Below are 19390 nucleotides of genomic sequence, written 5' to 3' on the forward strand. Positions count from 1 at the left end.
AAATCTTAACATGTTTTCAGGTAGGGAAGATGACAGGAACTAGTTTAGTGCTGATTCCTTTTTATTATTTTAAAAAATTATGATACTGTAAAATTGACCTTTTTAAGAAAACAGTTCTGTGATTTTTAACGCATGTACATATTCATGTAATCACCATCAACACAATCAGTATACAGAACAGTTCCCTCACCCCCTAAAAACTCCTTTTTGCTATCCCTCTATAGTTTACACACTCACCCCTTCTTCCACCCCCAACTCCTAAGCCCTGGCATTCACTGATCTGTTCTCCAACATTATTGTGTTACGGTTTCAAGAATGTCATATAAATCAGCAGTCTCCAACTTTTTTGGCACCTGGTTTTGTGAAAGACAATATTTCCACAGACAAGACCAGGATTGGGGTGAGGCAAGTGAGATGCCTTCCTCAATCACAAAGTTTAGAGGGGCGCTAAAACACTTAGTAATCAAGATAAATAACATTTTAATGCAACAATATAAAAAACGCAAGAAATCTATGGTGAATAAAATACCAAATTTTTAAATAAAAATGGGATCAGTAACAGTGCTGTGCCAAGCTGTATTACAGCCTAAGGCAAAAGGAAAACTCAGTTGGACTGATCCTGTGTTTGTTTAAAATGTTGATGTTTTGTTTGTCACAGATTTTTTGTTTTTATTTTTTAATTATTATTATTGGTGGAGACTAGAGTTGGGGAAATGGTAACTCACTTCTGCTTGAGTGATACATTGAATTCTGGACTTCTTCCCAAATCCACCTACTACTCTTTACTTTTCAGAGTCCTCAGATAGGTACCCTATGCCTTCTGCCCTGGTTTTTAAACAACATTAGAGGGAGAGACTGAATGGAGTATGTTTCTGCTGTCTACAATGGTGATGGAAAAAACAAAATGAAGCAGTACGGATTATAGCAGATGTACCTAGGAGGAAGCTTCTAAGTTAGCTACACGTTTGGAGGGACATTCATATGGTAGGAAATAAAATAATGTCATTGATCCTAGAATGAGTCACCTCTCTTACTTGGGTGGTATGTTCCCTTGACATAGCTATGCCACAAGGAAGAGCTACTGGCTTTTGCTTAATTAGCTGCCATTGGTATTAAGCATACTTGGCTCAGTTTCTCAGTGTTATTTTCCAGAGCTCATTCCTCTTGTCTACCTGCGCACTATGACATAACTCTCCTGTATAAAAATTAGACTTAACAACTTCCCTAAAGAGTTCATTTCTATGTATGAAATCCCTCACCGTCAGATCATTTTTTTTCTTTGCTTTTAGCCTCACATTCTCATGTTTAGAGCTTACATCCTTTGCTCTGGTCCTCATGGAGTTGGAGAACAGCTGGTTAATATCCTCTGTTTCCTTGAAGATTATAAAGTTACTGTTCAGTCTTGTCTTTGTCTGAGGCAACCAAACTTAGTCTTTTGTTCTTTTTTGTTTGTTAACATTTCCTTGTGGATCTTGTTTTCTCCACACTTCTGTTGTCTTTGATACTCTCTTCTTAGCCATTTCTAAATTCTCCAGTGACCAAATTGAAGTAAGGGTCTCCTCAGGGCTGATGGTGTCATGTGGGTGGTAAGGGCATCATCATATTACTAATGTTTATTCACATAATGCATGGCACGTAGTAGATGCTCAGTGAAGATGTATTTATTAATTTTGCTTTACCTTTTATTACATTTTATTCTGTTACATTCTTGTTGGGACTAACTGTAATGTCCTATTCCTTACCACCTTCTCAAGTTTTTATTTTTTGGTTAATAGTTTTTAAAAATCAATTTGGAATTTCAGTGCATGTATTTTCTTTTTTTTGAGACAGAGTCTCACTCTGTCGCCCAGGCTGGAGTGCAGTGGTATGATCTCAGCTCACTGCAACTTCTGTCGCCTGGGTTCAAGCGATTCTCCTGCTTCAGCCTCCCGAGTAGCTGGGAATTACAGTCACCTGCCACCATGCCTGGCTAATTTTTGTAGTTTTAGTAGAGATGGAGTTTCACCATCTTGGCCAGGCTGGTCTTGGACTCCTGACCTTGTGACCCGCCTCAGCCTCCCAAAGTGTTGGGATTATAGGCAAGAGCCACCACGCCCGGCCACATTTTCTTTTAGAATTGATGAAAGAAGTATGCATTTATTTTAATTGTCTACTTCTTTAAAACTTTAGATGATCCTTTTTTCAGATTTACTACAAATAACCAGGTTTTGGGTTCATTAGAGGAAGCACACATTTACTGCAGATGCTTAAAATATTGGTAATTTAAACTCCACTGAATATAATTTGTTTTGATTCTTACACTATTAATGAATATGATATGTTTCCTGGATGTATTTTGTAACCTGTACTCTGTGCTTTGAAGCAAAAGTTATTTCTTTGAATTTGATACTTTATCAGAAGTCTAATCACTACTCTTCATTAGAATACGGGACAAATACTGATGTGATGTAGTACTTACCACTTTGTTTTTCTCATCTTTATTATCTCTCTTTTTTTTTTTTTAATTTAATTTTATTTTGTTTTTTGAAACATAGTCTTGCTCTGTTGCCTGGGCTGAAGTGCAGTGGTGTGATCTCAGCTCACTGCAACCTACACCTCCTGGGTTCAAGTGATTCTTGTGCCTCAGCCTCTCAAGTAGCTGGGATTACAAGCATGCATCACCACGCCCAGCTAATTTTTTTTTGTTTCTTAGTAGAGACAGGGTTTCACCATGTTGGCCAGGCTGGTCTTGAACTCCCGATCTCAGTTGATCTACCCAACTCAGCCTCCCAAGGTGCTGAGTGAGCTGTCATGCCTGGCCTCAATTAACTTTATAAATTTTTTGTAACTAGCACATTCTTGATTCAGGTGCAGTTTTTTAGATTCTCTATTCAATGTTCTCTTCTTTGAAATAACGTCTACTGTCGGAATCCAGATTCAAACCCTGCAGTGAAGCGTCCTTTCCTATGACCACCTATTTAACAATGATCTCATTTGGGAAGTTACAATGTGAGATGAAGGGCCAATCATGTGCTATCTTAGACTTCGTGAGCAAAAGAATGAGGACCAAAAGGAGGGCTTATCCAGTTTAATAGTTTATCCATTTCCTAGTATCATTTAACCCCATAACAAGCTATATTTTAAAAATCCACTCCTTAGTAGTGCCAGCATTTGCAAATGAAGGTTTTTCTGCTTCTATTTGTAGTCCTTCGAAACAATTGAAATAGTCAGTGTATCCCTTTTGATTAAACAGGAACTTTTTCCCCCCTTCTCTACACAAGAGTTTGATATTTTATTTAATAAGTATTTACATTTATTTAATAGGTATTTAAACTTGTGTAGACATGATTGCCATGAATGGCAAAGCTAGATAAGGAATTAGCACTAGGTAATACTTATTAATTTTATTTATTATATTATTATATTTACTTATTAGGTAATACTTATTATTCACTATGGAGAAACATACTTCCTCTATAAAATGTAAAAAAAGAGAACTTGATTTGTAGATGTTTAAAAATGTTCAGAATGATACTTTTCTTTTCATAATGTGTAAACAAATAATACAATAATGACTAGAGCTCCATTGTCTAACCCTAGCACCATATCACATCCCACTGAGGGACCAAGTAAAGGACTTTATGTCTTGTAGGATTTTCTGACAGTTTTTCTCCCTCAGCCTGAATCTGATGAATGATCTTTGGTAACAAGTTTTCCAGCTGTTGTATCAGAATTCTGGCCAAACTTTCACAAGTATGTATAGTGTGGGGAAGAACAAGGTCTATAATTAAAATGTATCCCAGGATAGTATTTTTCCTTTATGGAAATGATAGATAATGGTCTCGTAGGAGGATGGGTTGTGACACCCCCAAAGGACTAAATAAAAGTACAATATTTAAAATATCTTTACCTGTACTATAGTAAGATAAATAATATTTTACATATCCTGTGTAGTTTGTCTATACAGGAAGATTCAGCTTGTCCTGTGTTTTCTTGGTTTTACATACTTAATGATTTCCACGATCTGATTACATATATTTTTTTATCTAGCAGTTAGAGATTTAATAAGTTTCATGCATTACTGTTTAATATATATAAACACAAGATTGGTGGTCATTATCTTTATGCCTATCTCTGCTGATAAATGAAGAAATGTAAAGGAGCCCGGGTCTGTGTAGGCCAAACATAGAAAAACCATGTGGAGTTTGGTTTACAGTGTGGGTCTTAAGTGATCAGAAATAGCCATGAGGTGCTTCTCATGCCTTTTCACAACCTGGTCTCCATAATAAATGATAATATCTCATATAAACAGATGAGGCGCCTCTTCTCTAGAAATGACTAGCCTGAGGCCCCAGCGCCTGAGGCTCCTCTTAGGCATGAGCTCCATATCTTGACACACCTACCATATCTTGGTATCCCATTCTGTGCCCACCAGTGGGAAGCTCTGCTGCATCTAAGTGGATCCCCTGGGGTGGGACCTCTGGGGTCATTTGCCTTGTAGGATGACCACCCACCTGGGTCATCACTCACCCTGTGGACTCCTGTTCTCAGTCTCCTGTTTGTTTCCTGCTCACAGACTATCATTAATAAGAACAATTACCAGACTTTCTTCAGTCATTACTTGTGCCTTCTTTGCCTTCACAGATTCTTCTCAAGTAACAGGGTTGAAGCAGACTTTTACTGTTTTGAATTAGATGAACAACATTGTATTTAATTTTCTTTCCCAAGAGACCTTCCATTTTCTCTGAGAACTTTTTCTCGTGATGAAATTCTTTAGGCAGGTTTATTATCAGATACAGATGGGATTCATTTAGTGCCAAGGATGACTACGAGGTTCCAGATTTTTGCTGCTTTAGTGGTTATCTTTATTTTATAGCACAGACTGTAAATGAGTTATTTTAGTAAAAGCATTTTTCACGAGTTTGATGGGAATTAATTTGATAATTAGATGCCAGTTTTTAAAACACATAATCTATACATCTGTATCAAATATGTATGACAGGTGCAAAGCAACACTTTCCCTTACTTGGTTTTTCTGCAGCAGCCGCCACATTTATGAAAATACTATGGCATTTTTTCTTTTCACCATTGCACTCTTGTCTGGCCTAGTAGAGAATTTTTCAGGATAGGGAAGGGAGAAGATTGAGAAGATTTCTGGAAAAAAAAAAAAGACAGTTGCCCCAAGTCTGGCCCATGGTAGAGCTTCCTTGGAACTGGGGGAATGTAGAGGAGGGGTAAAGGAGAGGCATATGCTCACTTAGCAAGATGTGTAGAGAAAATGTCTGCCTTTAAACTTTTCCGTTGAGGGGATGTCTGTAGAGATCAGGTGGTGCTGATAACTCTTAGTTATTGGAGACTGGGGCTTACTCACCATATTTGCTTCCTGAACTTTAGAGGGATGAAGCCAAGTCTTGTGGCCCATGCATACGGCAAAGCCATCCCAAGTCTGAGAAAAGCAAGGCTTTGGGAGAGAATGGAAGGGACAAAGACAGGAAAAATAGCCTGGAAAAGTTGAAACAATTCCCATTTTACTCTTATACTTCCCTGGCCCAATATTTTAATATAGAAATAGTTGTTCTTTGTGAAGAAAATCTTGGGCTTGTGGAAATCTGAAGAAAGTTCTTTCTCCAGTTTTTTTTGTTCTTATCTGTTTTCTTTTTATTTGTTTTGGGTTCACATCTTGATCTGCCTTCTTAGTGTCTGGAATCTGCACACACACACACACACACACACACACACACACACCCATTCAAATGTGTTGGATAGTCCCGAGGATGTCTGTAACTCTAAGACTGCCTCTATACAAGTCTGCAAAATTGTGTAACAGTCTCCTTCACGGTCAGGTGTCAGGCTTTTCATTTGAAAATTGTGAAAAATGCTTGTTCAGGGAATCATGGCCTTACCGTATCCATTCTTGTACCGTATGATACTGTATGACAAAAACCAAACGTGAAAAAACCAGATGGAGTTTGGTTTACATTATGGGTCAGCAGCTGTGGAGGATCCGGAAATGGGGTTTCAACATAATCATGTTTAAGGTATAAAATTATGAAGGCTGTTGGCTTTCTTTTAGCATGTAGAATAAGGGCGGTGTTTAGATATGTGCATTGCAGATCCCTAAGATGTTATGCAGGCATGATTTCTTTTATAGTAACATTTGTGAACTGGGAACTAATGGGCTTTTTTTTTTTGTAAATGATTTTAGTAATTCCTGCTTTTTAATACAAACTTGCTAAGGTTTCTACTGGGTTAGGTGAGTTTGGATATGATTAAATGTCTGCTACCTCCTTTCCTCCTCATCTTTCCAAATAGAGCTTTGCATGGTTAAGTAGTAAGGGAGTGAACAGTGGAGTTGGAGAAACCTGCTTACTGAACAAGCTCTTCTATGTGCAAGTTATTATGTGACCTTGGGAGAGTTACCACTCTCTACAACCTCAGTTTCTTCATCTGTGAGATGGGATGGCATTATTAATTTTGTAGTAGTTGTGAGGACTCAATTATATAAAATACTACAAAGTTCCAGTACCTAATAGTTCCCTTTCTACCATGTCCTAAAATGTAAATCATTTCTCTCTTTGGTTTCCTTCTCCTCCTCCCCTTATTTGCTTCCCTGGTTTCTCTAAAAGTAAACAAAAAAAACCACAGAAATAAATTATTTGGAAATTTTTGTGGCCTTTTCACTTTTGCTAAGGGGTAATTCCAAAATTCCTATTTTGGAATTTTGACACTGCTAGCTCGACATCGTGTTGTCTTTCTCCCTGGCCTACCCCTCTCTTTTTTCTTTGCTCTCTGCAGGGAAGAAAAAAATCTCTCCGTTGAACACATTAAGGTCTTGTAACTCCTTCTAGTCATGCTTATGGTCTCCTATTCCAATTCTTGTCTCTTATTTTTGGGCAAATTTATGGTTACCCTCCACTACCAAATTAAAGGGTTAAAATGAAAATGGGCTTTGGTTTAAAAGAATAAACTTAATTTTGTGCTGAAATGTATAGTTCAGCTTGGACAGCTAGAGGAAGCCATTAGTGAACCCACATGTTTTGGGAATTGAAGTAGATTAGTGTAAGAATAAAACACTTGGCCGGGCACGGTGGCTCAAGCCTGTAATCCCAGCACTTTGGGAGGCCGAGACAGGCGGATCACGAGGTCAGGAGATAGAGACCATCCTGGCTAACACGGTGAAACCCCGTCTCTACTAAAAAATACAAAAAACTAGCTGGGCGAGGTGGCGAGCGCCTGTAGTCCAAGCTACTTGGGAGGCTGAGGCAGGAGAATGGCGTGAACCCGGGGGGGCGGAGCTTGCAGTGAGCTGAGATCCGGCCACTGCACTCCAGCCTGGGTGACAGCAAGACTCTGTCTCAAAAAAAAAAAAAAAAAGAATAAAACACTTTGTCAATTTATTTAAGCAAATCAGTTTATTAAAATATGCAGACTAATTTCAGAACCTAGTTCTTTGCACTGCAGTGGCCTTTTGCTATTTGAATCTCATGATACAATGTGAGGGCTTTCTCTTTGATTCCGTAGATCTCATGTCTTGATGTTCCTGACTGGTTCTCTGGTCCTTTGATTCAAATGTGCTCTCTATGCTTTATTTGCTGTATTTCTCAGTAAATCCATAGGTCTGAGTATGTCACACTCCCAGTAAAGAAGCACTTCTTCAAGAACAGGATGAAGAAAGTTTGGGGTGGTTGGTTGATAGAAGGATTGTACTCTTTCTAAGTATTTATAGCTCATCTGTCTTCTGATGATGGTTCCTTAGGCTTCTAGCAGGCACGTGTCGCATTGCTGTTAAGCAAAGCCCGGTATGTATGTTTGACAAGTTAGCAGCATGGCAGCTCAGCTTGCTTCCCAGCCCTGCCGCAGTCTCAGGGATTGTTTGGTTTGGCAGGTGGCCAGCTCTCTGCTATAAGATGCATTTCCTTGACAGGATAAAATGTGGAGCCGCATTAGCTGCAAAGTTTACAAAGGTTAGCTAAACACACACAATAAATATTAATAAACAAAAAAGGCCCACCCACCTTTGACTTTAAATTTTGTTTCTTCATTTCGTGTTTTAGAATCCTTGTAGTAGTTGATTAATAACTGGTATTAGGGTAATTGAGCCTTTAAGTATCCTCTGCCTAAGTCAGATTGCTCACAGGCCTCTCATTGGCTGCTTTGGTTTCTCATTGCCACAGTGCATGGGGCTCTGGAATGACTGTTTAGTTTAAGGGGTCTTATTTGCCTCTCCCTGTTTCGGCGTGAAAGGAGGGTAAATATGCTTCTCCCTAAGAACGTATATTAACCAGCTATATGTGTGTGTAAAGGCTCTGGAGGGTACAGGATGTGAACAGGAATAGAGGTGAGGTGTCCTTGGACTCCCTGGAAAGCAATCGGACCTTGGTCTGTTGGCTTGTGCAGTTGCTTCTCTCTAACATTTACACCCTCAGTGAAGAGGGAGAGAGTAACAGTAACCTGCTGCCCCTGGAAACTGCCTGTTTGGCTGGATGTCTTGGAATTTATCAGGCCTACATTGTGGATCTTTTCCAATTCTGTACCCTGCTCACTTGAAAACATATTTGAGAACTAGTAATCTTAGACTGCTTAGCTGGACCTCTAGAGAACCAAGGAAGAGAAATAACTCTAATACTATGCCCTTAATATTGTCCTGGGCCATTTATGGGTGGCTGAGATTTCTGAAAGCCTTTGACAGCCCCTTTCATTGCTGTGTGATTCATGTACATTCTCTCTCTCTAGGACCACATTAGGAGGAATCTAACCCTGCTACATTTGTAGGATACCTGAGTATAATAATGATATGAGGAAGTCAAATTATTCCTCATGGAGTAATGATTTTAATTAGAAAATTGTCTCCAGCTTTACCTAGCAGAGCAATCGATTTAGGCATGGGTGAACTGTAGCTTTTAATTCATCCTTCGTGAACATTTGTTGAGCACCAGACACTAATCTGGGCACTTGGGATATGTTGCCAAACAAAACTGACTGAGATCTCTGCCCATGAAACATGTGTTCTAGAGGGGAGGGCAGACAATCAGCATCATTAATAAATAAGTTATATATTATATTAAAAGATGATAAATGCTATAAAAAAAAGAAAAGCAGAGTAAGGGGAGTTCTGGGTCACTGTTTTAAATTGAGTGGTCTGAATAGCAACGACATTTAAGCAAAGACTAAAAGAGATGAGTCTTGACTCAGATGGATTTCTTCTAGATAGGGTTTCATAAACATGACTTCATGAAGTTGTGTTTGTGACTCTCCTCATGTTTCCATATACCTGGCTGTGACCATCTGGGAATTTCCAGTGGTCTATCTCAAATTAGTCTCAGTGGTGGAGCACCTAGAAGCTGCACTTTGTAGACCATGAGCTGTTGATAAACTTAATTCCATCTTGCCAATCAGGAGCAATTTTATTAGGAGAAAATGTGACTTTTTAATGTATATATTATAAAGTAGGTTTTACAAGCATAGGTACAAAGCAACAACAACCCCCCCTCCCCAAAATACCCAAACTATCAAATTAAATATATCTTATTTTTTCAAGTTTTTCTGTTAATATTTACTCACTATTATATTTGTTTTATCATCTTTTAGCACTTGCTGACCTGAGTAGCAGGTACCATAGATTTGAGGAAAATTGTGGAAAGAAAGCCTAAATTGTGAAAACCTGCCCTTTTAACTTAATTTTCCCCTCAACTAATGGGGAAAACACAGCCATTCTGATTTGATTTTCTCTGTACAACATCCCAGTCCTCTTCAGTGGTACATAGATTAAGAACCACTCTTTTAGAGTAAGTCTGTTAAATCAGATATGAATTAAATAAATGTCTTGTAGACTCTTTTCAGCTTTCTCCTTAATTCCTCTGGAATATCAGGTAAGGGTTTGTAGCCATTTACCTATTTTTTTGCATATTTTTTTTTACCATTCACATGGGAGTCTGAATTTGTACCTTCCCTCCCTCCCTCCCTCCCTCCCTTTGCACTCTGTCACCCAGACTGGAATGCAGTGGCACAATCATAGCTCACTGAAGCCTCAAACTCCTAGGCTCAAACAATCTTCCTGCCTTGGCCTCCTGAGTCGCTGGGACTACAGGCACATGCCACCATGCCCAGCTGGGAGTTAATGTTCTATCAAAAAGGATCTCAGAGATTTCAAGATATTCTATCTTAACAAAAGAGTGGAATGATTAGAGACAAGGAACCAAAGAAATTCAGCCCAAAGTAGATTTAGGAGACAGTAGTCATGATTTTCATTTTACCACTAGAACTATAAAATGCTAATATCTAATTGTACCCTTTTCCCCTTTAGTCCCTATATATAGTTTGGCAAGTGATAGATTATTAATAATCATTGATTTAATGCTTCCACTCATATCTTGTTCTATCAGAGTGAGTTCTATAGAACCTAGCACATGGGGTTTCTGTTTACCAACATTAGCTTCATCTTTTTTCTGTTTAATTCTGTCCACGCTACCCCTCCCACCTCTGCCCTCTTACCACAGACAAAAATTAAAAACAGGGTATAGTTCTCACTGAGAACTTGTGGTTCTTTTCAGTCCCAGAGCACCACTTATTTTCCTCACAAGTAATGAATTCATAGGATCATAACTTCCAGTGAACCTTCTCTTAAACTGCTTTTCATTCAGGTTAATGTCAAGTCTTCATATTTTGTATCTGTTTTACTTCTGCTGTTATCCTGCTGTTTTATCTCATAGATAGGGAGACATTATTAAATGCCTACAAATGTGTATTGTTTCTGAAAAAGCTTTATGAGATTTGGATCTTTGTGAACTAAAAACAATAACCACCTGGTCTCAATCTGCCGTCCAGAGGGACATATTGTATGTGTGTAAGAGCATGAAATCCACTTCAGTGGTAAGTGTAACTGAGTTACGTGGATTTAGCATTCCATGATGCCAGCCTCACGTGGTAATGGACCTGGGAAACCTAATTTTGCGGTTTCAAGGCTGTCCAGAAAGGGAGATAATGTCAGGAAGAGAACATCTTTTTTATTTTTATGGAGTATCACCCAGATAATAAGTGATGGAATGGAACTAAACTTCAGGAACACAACTTTATGGTTTAAAAGCAAATGTATAAAAGTTAGAGGTAAACCATCAGGATGATATTTGATATAGTAGACTAGCCATCAGAGTACCAGCAGGATTGTTTCCATTTTTATCTGGCCTCTTTAGTCAACCACTGCACCTTTCCTTTGCAGAGTGTTGTTCGCTGCCTGTGGCATCCAAAGCTGAACCAAATCATGGTTGGAACTGGAAATGGATTGGCTAAAGTCTATTACGACCCCAACAAGAGTCAGAGGTATTTCATAAGTATTGCCTGTTTTAGATGGATGACAACAACTGGGGGGAGGGATTTCCCTCCCACCCCCCGCTTTTGTTCATTTCCCACTTTGATGGAGATCCACCCATTTAGAAAATGCAGCTGGCACAAAGTAAAGCCTCAAACTCCTGATATTGTGCTTTAAAAAGGGTTTGAATATCGCCCTTGATCCACACTGAATTCAAAGCGAAAGTTTCCTGGGGATTTGCAGTTGTTTAGCTGAAATGTTGAGTGCAAGGGGGAAAAATGTTCTGCCCACTTTGCATACCACCCTGGACAGAGGCATTAGCAGCGATACATGTCAGAGATTAACAAAGTAGGGAACTAACCACTTACAGGAAATGGAATCAGCTTGTCCATTTCGCTTCTTTCTTTTTTGGCTTCTAGCAGTTACTGGTTTGGGTGTTTGGCAAGATTATTCTCTGCCCGCAGAAAAGGACAGCACAGATACGTTTCCCCTCCACTCCCATGCCCACCCAAGTTTCAAACTTAAGTATACCACTGTATTTCAAAAGTCTGAAAATGTAACTAGAGGTTCAGTCAGTTCCTCAGTTATTTCCATTTTGCTTAGGCACAAAGACGGATATGTGTCATCACCCAAAAAAAATGGTTTTGTTTCTGTCTCTTAAAGTACAGTGACTGATTAGCTCTTTCTTTAGAGTAAGACTTGGTTAACTAGCATTAAAATTCACATGTGAAATTCACTGGGGTCCCATATAAACCTGTTTTAAGGTCCCACCTCCGTTGAGGAAAGGAAAGCCACCCTCTATTGATGAATATTCATTGGCCATAATTTTGCTCTGAATAGAAGCAGACAGCCCCGTCTTCCTTCAGAGCTTCCTGGACTAGAGCTGGAATCCTGGCCTTATACAATAAAGTATATTTATGGTATTTGAAAACAAATAGGATTTTATTTGTTTTTTTAAAAAGAAATTAAAAATGCTAATGTACTTCGGATTCGAGTCTGCTTCACTTGAGAAAATGATGAGCCTCATTTGATAGCACCCATTTAGAAGGCACTTTCTGTGGAAACTTTGCTTTAAGAAATTTACTTATTTGTATTTACTTCTCTTGAAAAGGTTAACGCTCTACCACTAAGGAGAAGTGCAATGTTCTAAGCACATTTTTGGTTAATCCCACACATTCTTGGGCCATAGCCCCTTGGCAACACTGCCAAGCCAACTCAGTTCCAGACACTTGTACTCTTGTATTTGAAAAGTGGACATATGCCATTTGGGGTGTAGACCACCCAGGTTGCTTTCATCTGAGACATAAACTAAAATTTTAACCCTATGACCTTTAGAGTTAAAAGGTTGGGTAATTTTATTAAGATCTTAAAATTTCACATTATTCCTGTAGGCTTTGTAAACTTGTGTCCTGTTGCCCTGTTACCTCTCCAGCCCTCTTGCTTGGTAATAACCACTGACTGACAGACTTGCTTTTCCATAAGTTTAAGCTTTTATCCCTGAGAACCCATCTGTTGCCATCCCTCAGAAGGTCAAGGACTTGCGTAGATGAAGTACATGCACAGAGTATGTTCCTGGAAGTATCTCATGTTTTCAACATGAAATTTTCTGTTTCTAAGACCAAGTAAAGAAAATAATTTGCTTTTACACCCCTCAGGGGAGCAAAATTATGTGTGGTTAAAACCCAGCGGAAGGCAAAACAAGCTGAGACTCTAACTCAGGACTACATCATCACCCGTAAGTCGTTAACATGCCTCTCAATCATGCATCTCTCTTCTAGTCTCATGTGGTTTTGATTGCATAGCTTTAGAGACAGAGAAAGCCCTCAGAATTCAGGCATATATTACAAGATTGCCCATTCATCTGGGTGGGACTACGAGTCATGTAACAGCTAACCTCTTTGGCTATTGTGACTCATCACAGGGACAGGGTTATTTCTGCAGCTTTCAACCCAAAAGGAAAAAGCCTATGTGAGCCCAATACATTATAGTAGTTTTTTCAAGAGTAACAGTCTGTTCTAAGTGTAAACAAGAAAGAGTGCTGGTCTTGGAATCAGGAGGCCTGGGTTTGTCCAGTTCCACCACTGACTGGCAATGTGATGTTGAACAACTTAACTTTTAATCAGGAGAGTACAGCAACTAGAGGAAGGGTCTGTTCCAGCTTCCTCTGAAATTCTATAACCATGTGCTAGACTGATCCACAGGAATTTGTATATAAAATTAACTACCTGGGGTATGAGTAGAAAGGTTACTAGGGCAGAGTGGTTTCTCTCAGATATGTCACACAACCTCATTAATCTGGCAGATACGTGTTCCCAGAGCCACAATCTCAAACCTGCAACAGGTGACAGCTAGCAAAGAAATAATGGATGCTACAGTGATTATCGTTAGCGGATGGCCCTGTGGACTTTATCAGTGACTCAGTCTGGAGCCCAGGGGGCGCTGTACTGCTGGATTTTCTCACTAGTGGTGGGTCTCATATGAGACCAAGTCCCTTGGAGCTTATGACCAGTAAAGCGATCCCATGATACTTTTTGCAAGAGTGGAAGTGTTAAAGTCACTGTCATAACCAGTCTAGCTCATGTAATTACATGCGGCCTACTTAAATTCCTCCAGTCGTTTGAAGTGAAAAGCTATTTTTCCTCCTCCTAAAAATACTGTTGTGTTGTGTTGCCCAACTGAGTGACCGGTGGCTATGTTTCTCAGCTCCCCTGACTCAAGGCAGGCGTGTTTTACTGGTGAGTGATATGGTCTGGCCCTAGTTGGCAGTATAGGTAGAAGGTAGAAGGTTTGAGGTGTTACAGACATTTTATTGATATTATAAATTCCCTTTAACCTTTCCCTTCCTTCTCCCTGGTCCCCTGGGAAAAGTTTCTTTTAAAGGGGGTTTAATCTGCATGTAAGAGTCAAAAGAAATTGTGCTGGTACTTTTTGGGGGCAAGAAAAAGAGAGTTATTTAATACTTCCCTAATAACGCTTTGCTTTTCCCCTAGAATATTATACTGTTTTCCTTTTAAATTCTTATAATCTTTTATATTCTGAAATTTAATTTTGACATTGAGTAAACAGCAACAGCAATAGAACACATATTGCTTTGGTTCTTATTTTCTTATTTTGCTACCATATAGCAGGAGGGATAAGGCCCCATTAAGAGATTTAGGCACCCCTTGCATTCACGGCAACCTTTATCCCAGTTTCAGTGGGGTAAGTGTTCCTCCCTTCCGATTACTCAGTGTTGTCAACTCCTCCTGAGAGGTGGTCACATTTCAGAAATGTGTGAAGTGATTCCAGTGTTTATGAGACATCTGAGGAGACTTCAGGACTGACAGCAAGCTGTTGGCATTATTTACATTTGGGTCCTGTAAGAAAAAATAAGAGGCAATCCCAATATGTATTTCTTTTCGAAACCTCAGTAATTAAGTTTTAACTGCTACCCATGGTTTGGGAGATGGGGAACCTCACCGATGTTTCCGTGACAATATTTAACAGTATTTCCTGAGTGCCGTTAGCTGCCAGGAGAGGTGAGCAATGAGTCTGGTCTCAAGCAAAATTGGCTAATTGGCTACAGTAAGACTGTCTTTTATTATTAGATGAAGGCTGTTATTGTGACTTCCATTTCATCTTTCAGTTAGTCATGCTTTTTAGCTATGTTTTTGGATGGAAAGATTATTCTTATAATGAAATTTTTCAAATGTGACTTCTTGTAGCTCATGCCTTGCCTATGTTCCGTGAGCCCCGCCAACGGAGTACAAGGAAACAGCTGGAGAAGGACAGACTGGATCCCCTGAAGTCGCATAAACCGGAACCTCCTGTAGCAGGCCCAGGTGACTGTGTTCCAGCTAGTGACCTGCAGAGGGGGTTCAGAGGCAGGGCGGGGTAATTGATATAAAATTGGGACGGTCTTCTGGGCCTGGATGCTTCTTTGTCTTCAGAGAGATTTTACTAGTGTTTTCTAAAAATGTTTTCTTTTTAGCTGCAGAAGAGCGATGCAGAATCCGGATGTATAAAGCTGATAAAAATTGAGCTGCTGTGCTGAAATAGGGAGGAAGACTGGGGCCCTTTCTGCTTGGTCTCCAATTTGAGTTTTCCTAGCTGGCCTCAGTGGAACTTGGGGGCTTAGTGGAACTTGGAACCCAGTGTTAAAACCACTGCTCTTAGTATTGGCTTAATGTACAACACTGGGCACTTTTACCAGAATCTAGGCTGGATTAGGTTTCACATAAGGCGAAAGTGGCCATCATTTAGACTTGTGTTGATATCACTAGAAGATGGATAAAAGTCTTTAGCATTTTTAAGAAGTAGGTACCCGAAGAAAGCCAAGCAGCGCTGGCTAATAGTACAGCACATACCTTCATTAGAATTTCATTTTCTGTTATCATCTATGTAGTTTCTGTTTGGTCTGCTCCTTCAGCATAGAAAACATTTTGCATATCTATTGTAATTTTTTTTCATTTTTTTTCTAACACCATCCTAACTGAAGTTTCCAAATAATATTCTTTCTTGGATTATTGTGAACCCTTCTAACTAGGCACCTTAGTCTCAAGGCACTCCCTCTGTCCCACCTCACTTCTATTTGTCTTATACACAGCTTTAATCCCTAACTCCGTTAGCTTTTCATGTTGCTACAGCCTCCAAACCTTCATAACCTTCCCGCTGTCCAATTGTCTTTCTAGAGATTCAAGGTTCTATACAGTCCAAATCAAATCTACCCCTGTAGCTTTACACCTTACTTCTTTCCTGCTCTGATCTTCTGAGATTACTGTTGGTTCAGTCCTATCCCCAAATACCCACTGAAGCAGTGTATTTTTGTACTTAACCCATTCTGCTTGTTGAAAATAACCTTGTTTACCTCCTGAACTTTCACAAATTGGATCCATCTCTTTCATAAAGACCTGTTCAACCACCTGAGCCTGAAGTGCTATCTTCCTCTAAGTGCCATAATAGTTACTGGCCATACAAATTATCTCACAGTTAATTATTTCCTGCCTTATTTAGTTTCTTCTTATCTTGTTTTATGAAATGAGTCTTTTAGTGTTATTTGGCTTTTCATATGTGTATCTTCCTAAAAAGTCCTACATCTTTCTGAGTACCAGTCACTATACTAGCTGCTAGAGATCCAGTGGGGAACAAATCCCTGCCCTTAAAGAGGTTCCTGTTTCTTAGGGAGATTATAGTACAGCAGAGCAACATGAATCAGTATGTTCAGCTTATTTGTTTTCTCTTGTAATACTCAGCAAAGTACCTGTAAGGTATTTGGAAGATGCCAAGCCCTAAGATACGTTTATTTAAATAGCATCTCATGAATATTGGTTATTTTTATTAATTGAATTCTAAATGTTGATGCCAGAGGAACTTTTTTAAGCACATAGATGGCACATTGTCTGTAATTTTTTCTGTATTGGTACCATTCTATAAGTTTAAGCAACTGAGACATAACAAAAAAAATCTCTTCCTATTTAAAAGTGTTATGGGGAAGTTGAGGTTTGGTGATCTCTTGCTTTGGTTCCGATTGTCATAAATCTAAGCTGAAAGGATGATACTCAAGTACTCTTGAGATTTGTGCTCAGATAAGTACAGTGTACACAGATATACCTGTGTATCCTCATGCTCATTCAGTTTCTAATTTGATTTTTTTTCTTTTGCGACAGGTCGTGGTGGCCGAGTTGGAACCCACGGGGGCACTCTCTCTTCCTATATTGTGAAGAACATTGCTTTGGACAAGACCGATGACAGTAATCCTCGGGAAGCCATTTTGCGTCATGCCAAAGCAGCAGAAGACAACCCATATTGGGTTTCTCCAGCATATTCCAAGTGAGAATATAGCTTTTTAAAATAGGAAAATTGTTATGTTTAATGAATTGGGGAGAACATAACAATGTTGTTTTTGAGTTCTAACTTGTCTATTTCTTTTTTTTTTTTTTTTTGAGACGGAGTCTTGCTCTGTCGCCCGGGCTGGAGTGCAGTGGCCGGATCTCAGCTCACTGCAAGCTCTGCCTCCCGGGTTTACGCCATTCTTCTGCCTCAGCCTCCCAAGTAGCTGGGACTACAGGCGCCCGCCACCTCGCCTGGCTAGTTTTTTGTATTTTTTAGTAGAGACGGGGTTTTACCGTGTTAGCCAGGCTGGTCTCGATCTCCTGACCTCGTGATCCGCCCGTCTCGGCCTCCCAAAGTGCTGGGATTACAGGCTTGAGCCACCGCACCCGGCGTCTATTTCTTATTTCATACTTAGATATGAAAAATAGGCCAGATAGTCGTGGTCCTTAAACCTAGGCATTTGTTTGTATCATAAAACTCTAAAATCGTGAATTTTAAAACTAGGCCCTGTTCCATCAAAGTTGTAGCATGGTGTAAACCATTATGTGAAGCCCATCCTGCCTATGATTAAAACAACAAACAAATCACTGCTTATGTGCATTATGTTAGTTGAGGAGGGTTAAAAGCAAATGAAGCAGTTTGTAGGTCTGATATTATGAACTCACTTTTATTTATAGAGCTGTGTATGTAAGTAACACTGCAGAGTAGATCCTGCCTGCTCGTATTCCCTCAGATAGCTTAGCATGGATGAATAGGTAGCGGTTCTTAAAGCCACCAAACCAACTACATTTACATTAAAGATAGGTACCATTATAGAATTTTCCGTTTTTATTTTTACTTATTTATTTAGAGTTAGGATCTTGCTCTGTTGCCCATGCTGGAGTACAGTGGCATGATCATAGCTCACTGTAAGCTCAAACTCCTGAGCTCAAAGGATTCTCCTTCCTCACCCTCCTGGGTAGCTAGCGTGACAAGCATGCACCACCACACCCAACTAATGTTTCAATTTTTTGTAGAGACAGAGTCTCACTATGTTGCCCAGGTTGGTCTTGAACTTCTGGTCTCAAGTAGTCCTCCAACCTCAGACTCCCAAAGTGCTGGGATTATGGGCATGAGCCTCTGCACCTGACCAGAATTTTCTGCTTCTAAATTTTTAAACTTTTTAATTTAATTTTAGATTTTTAGGAAAGTTGCAGAAATAGTACAGAGAGTACATACATACTGTTCACCCAGCTTCCTCCTAATTTAACACTTTACATAATCTTAGTACAATTAATTATCAAAACTATAAAACTAACATTAGTATAATACTGTTAACTGGGCCAGGCGCATTAGCTCATGCTTGTAATCCTGGCACTTTGGGAGCCTGAGGCACACAGGTCACTTGAGGTCAGGAGTTCAAGACCAGCCTGGCAGCCCATCTCTACTAAAATACAAAAATTAGCCAGGCGTGGTGGCGTGTGCCTGTAATCACAGCTACTCAGGAGGCTGAGGCAGGAGAATTGCTTGAACCCAGGAGGTAGAGGTTTCAGTGAGCCAGGATCATACCACTGCATTTTAGCTTGGGTGACAGAGTGAGACCCTGCCTCAAAACAAACAAACAAAAAACTATTAACTAAACTATAGACCTCAGTTAGTTTTTGCCAGTTTTTCACTCATGTTCTTTCTCTGTTCCAGGATTCCACATCGCACTTAGTCTCCTCCTATCATAACAGTTACCTTTCCTATCTTTCATGATTTTGATGCTTTAATGAATACTGGTCAGTTATTGTGTAGACTTTCCCTCAGTTGGGGTTTGCTTGATATTTTCTTATATTTGGAATGAGACCATGCATGTTTGGCAAAAATAACACAAGAGAGATGTTGTGTCCTTCTCAGTGGATGTCTTATTACTGGTGATGCTAACTTTGGCCACTTGCTGAAGGTTGTATCTGCCAAGTTTCGCCACTGTAAAGTTGCTTTCATTCTATTTCTATTTCATTCTATTTTCAGTTGATCACTTCTTGGAAGTGATATTTTAAGACTATGCAAATCCTGTTTCTCCTCAATTTTGCTGTCTAATTTTATCATCCGTGAATGAATTTGCCTATAACAGTTTTTACTATGGTGTTTGCTTAATGGTAGTTTTCTGTTTCCCTCTCTCCTTCTGTGTTTATTAATTGGAATTCTACTTAGAGGAACAGTTGTTCCTTCTTCCACATGTATTTATTTTTCAAGTATTTTTAAAATATTGGTATGGTCTCTTACTTTATTCTGTGAGTTAAAATCCAATACTATCATTTAGTTTGTTGCTCA

The 19390-nt window shown here is 39.4% G+C and overlaps 1 protein-coding gene across 1 annotated transcript in view; it reads left to right on the forward strand.

Moving 5' to 3' along the window:
* WDR70 (WD repeat domain 70) overlaps positions 1–19390 on the forward strand; it is a 383095-nt gene that overhangs the window by 339748 nt on the left and 23957 nt on the right. The window contains exons 14-17 of the mRNA XM_011944378.1: positions 11195–11295; positions 12940–13019; positions 14989–15105; positions 16930–17092. Coding sequence (XP_011799768.1) covers positions 11195–11295; positions 12940–13019; positions 14989–15105; positions 16930–17092 — 461 coding nt within the window. The remainder of the gene's footprint in view (positions 1–11194; positions 11296–12939; positions 13020–14988; positions 15106–16929; positions 17093–19390) is intronic.

The sequence above is a fragment of the Colobus angolensis genome, unplaced genomic scaffold (genome assembly GCF_000951035.1).
Source record: "Colobus angolensis palliatus isolate OR3802 unplaced genomic scaffold, Cang.pa_1.0 Scaffold230, whole genome shotgun sequence".
Classification (NCBI taxonomy): Eukaryota; Metazoa; Chordata; class Mammalia; order Primates; family Cercopithecidae; genus Colobus; species Colobus angolensis.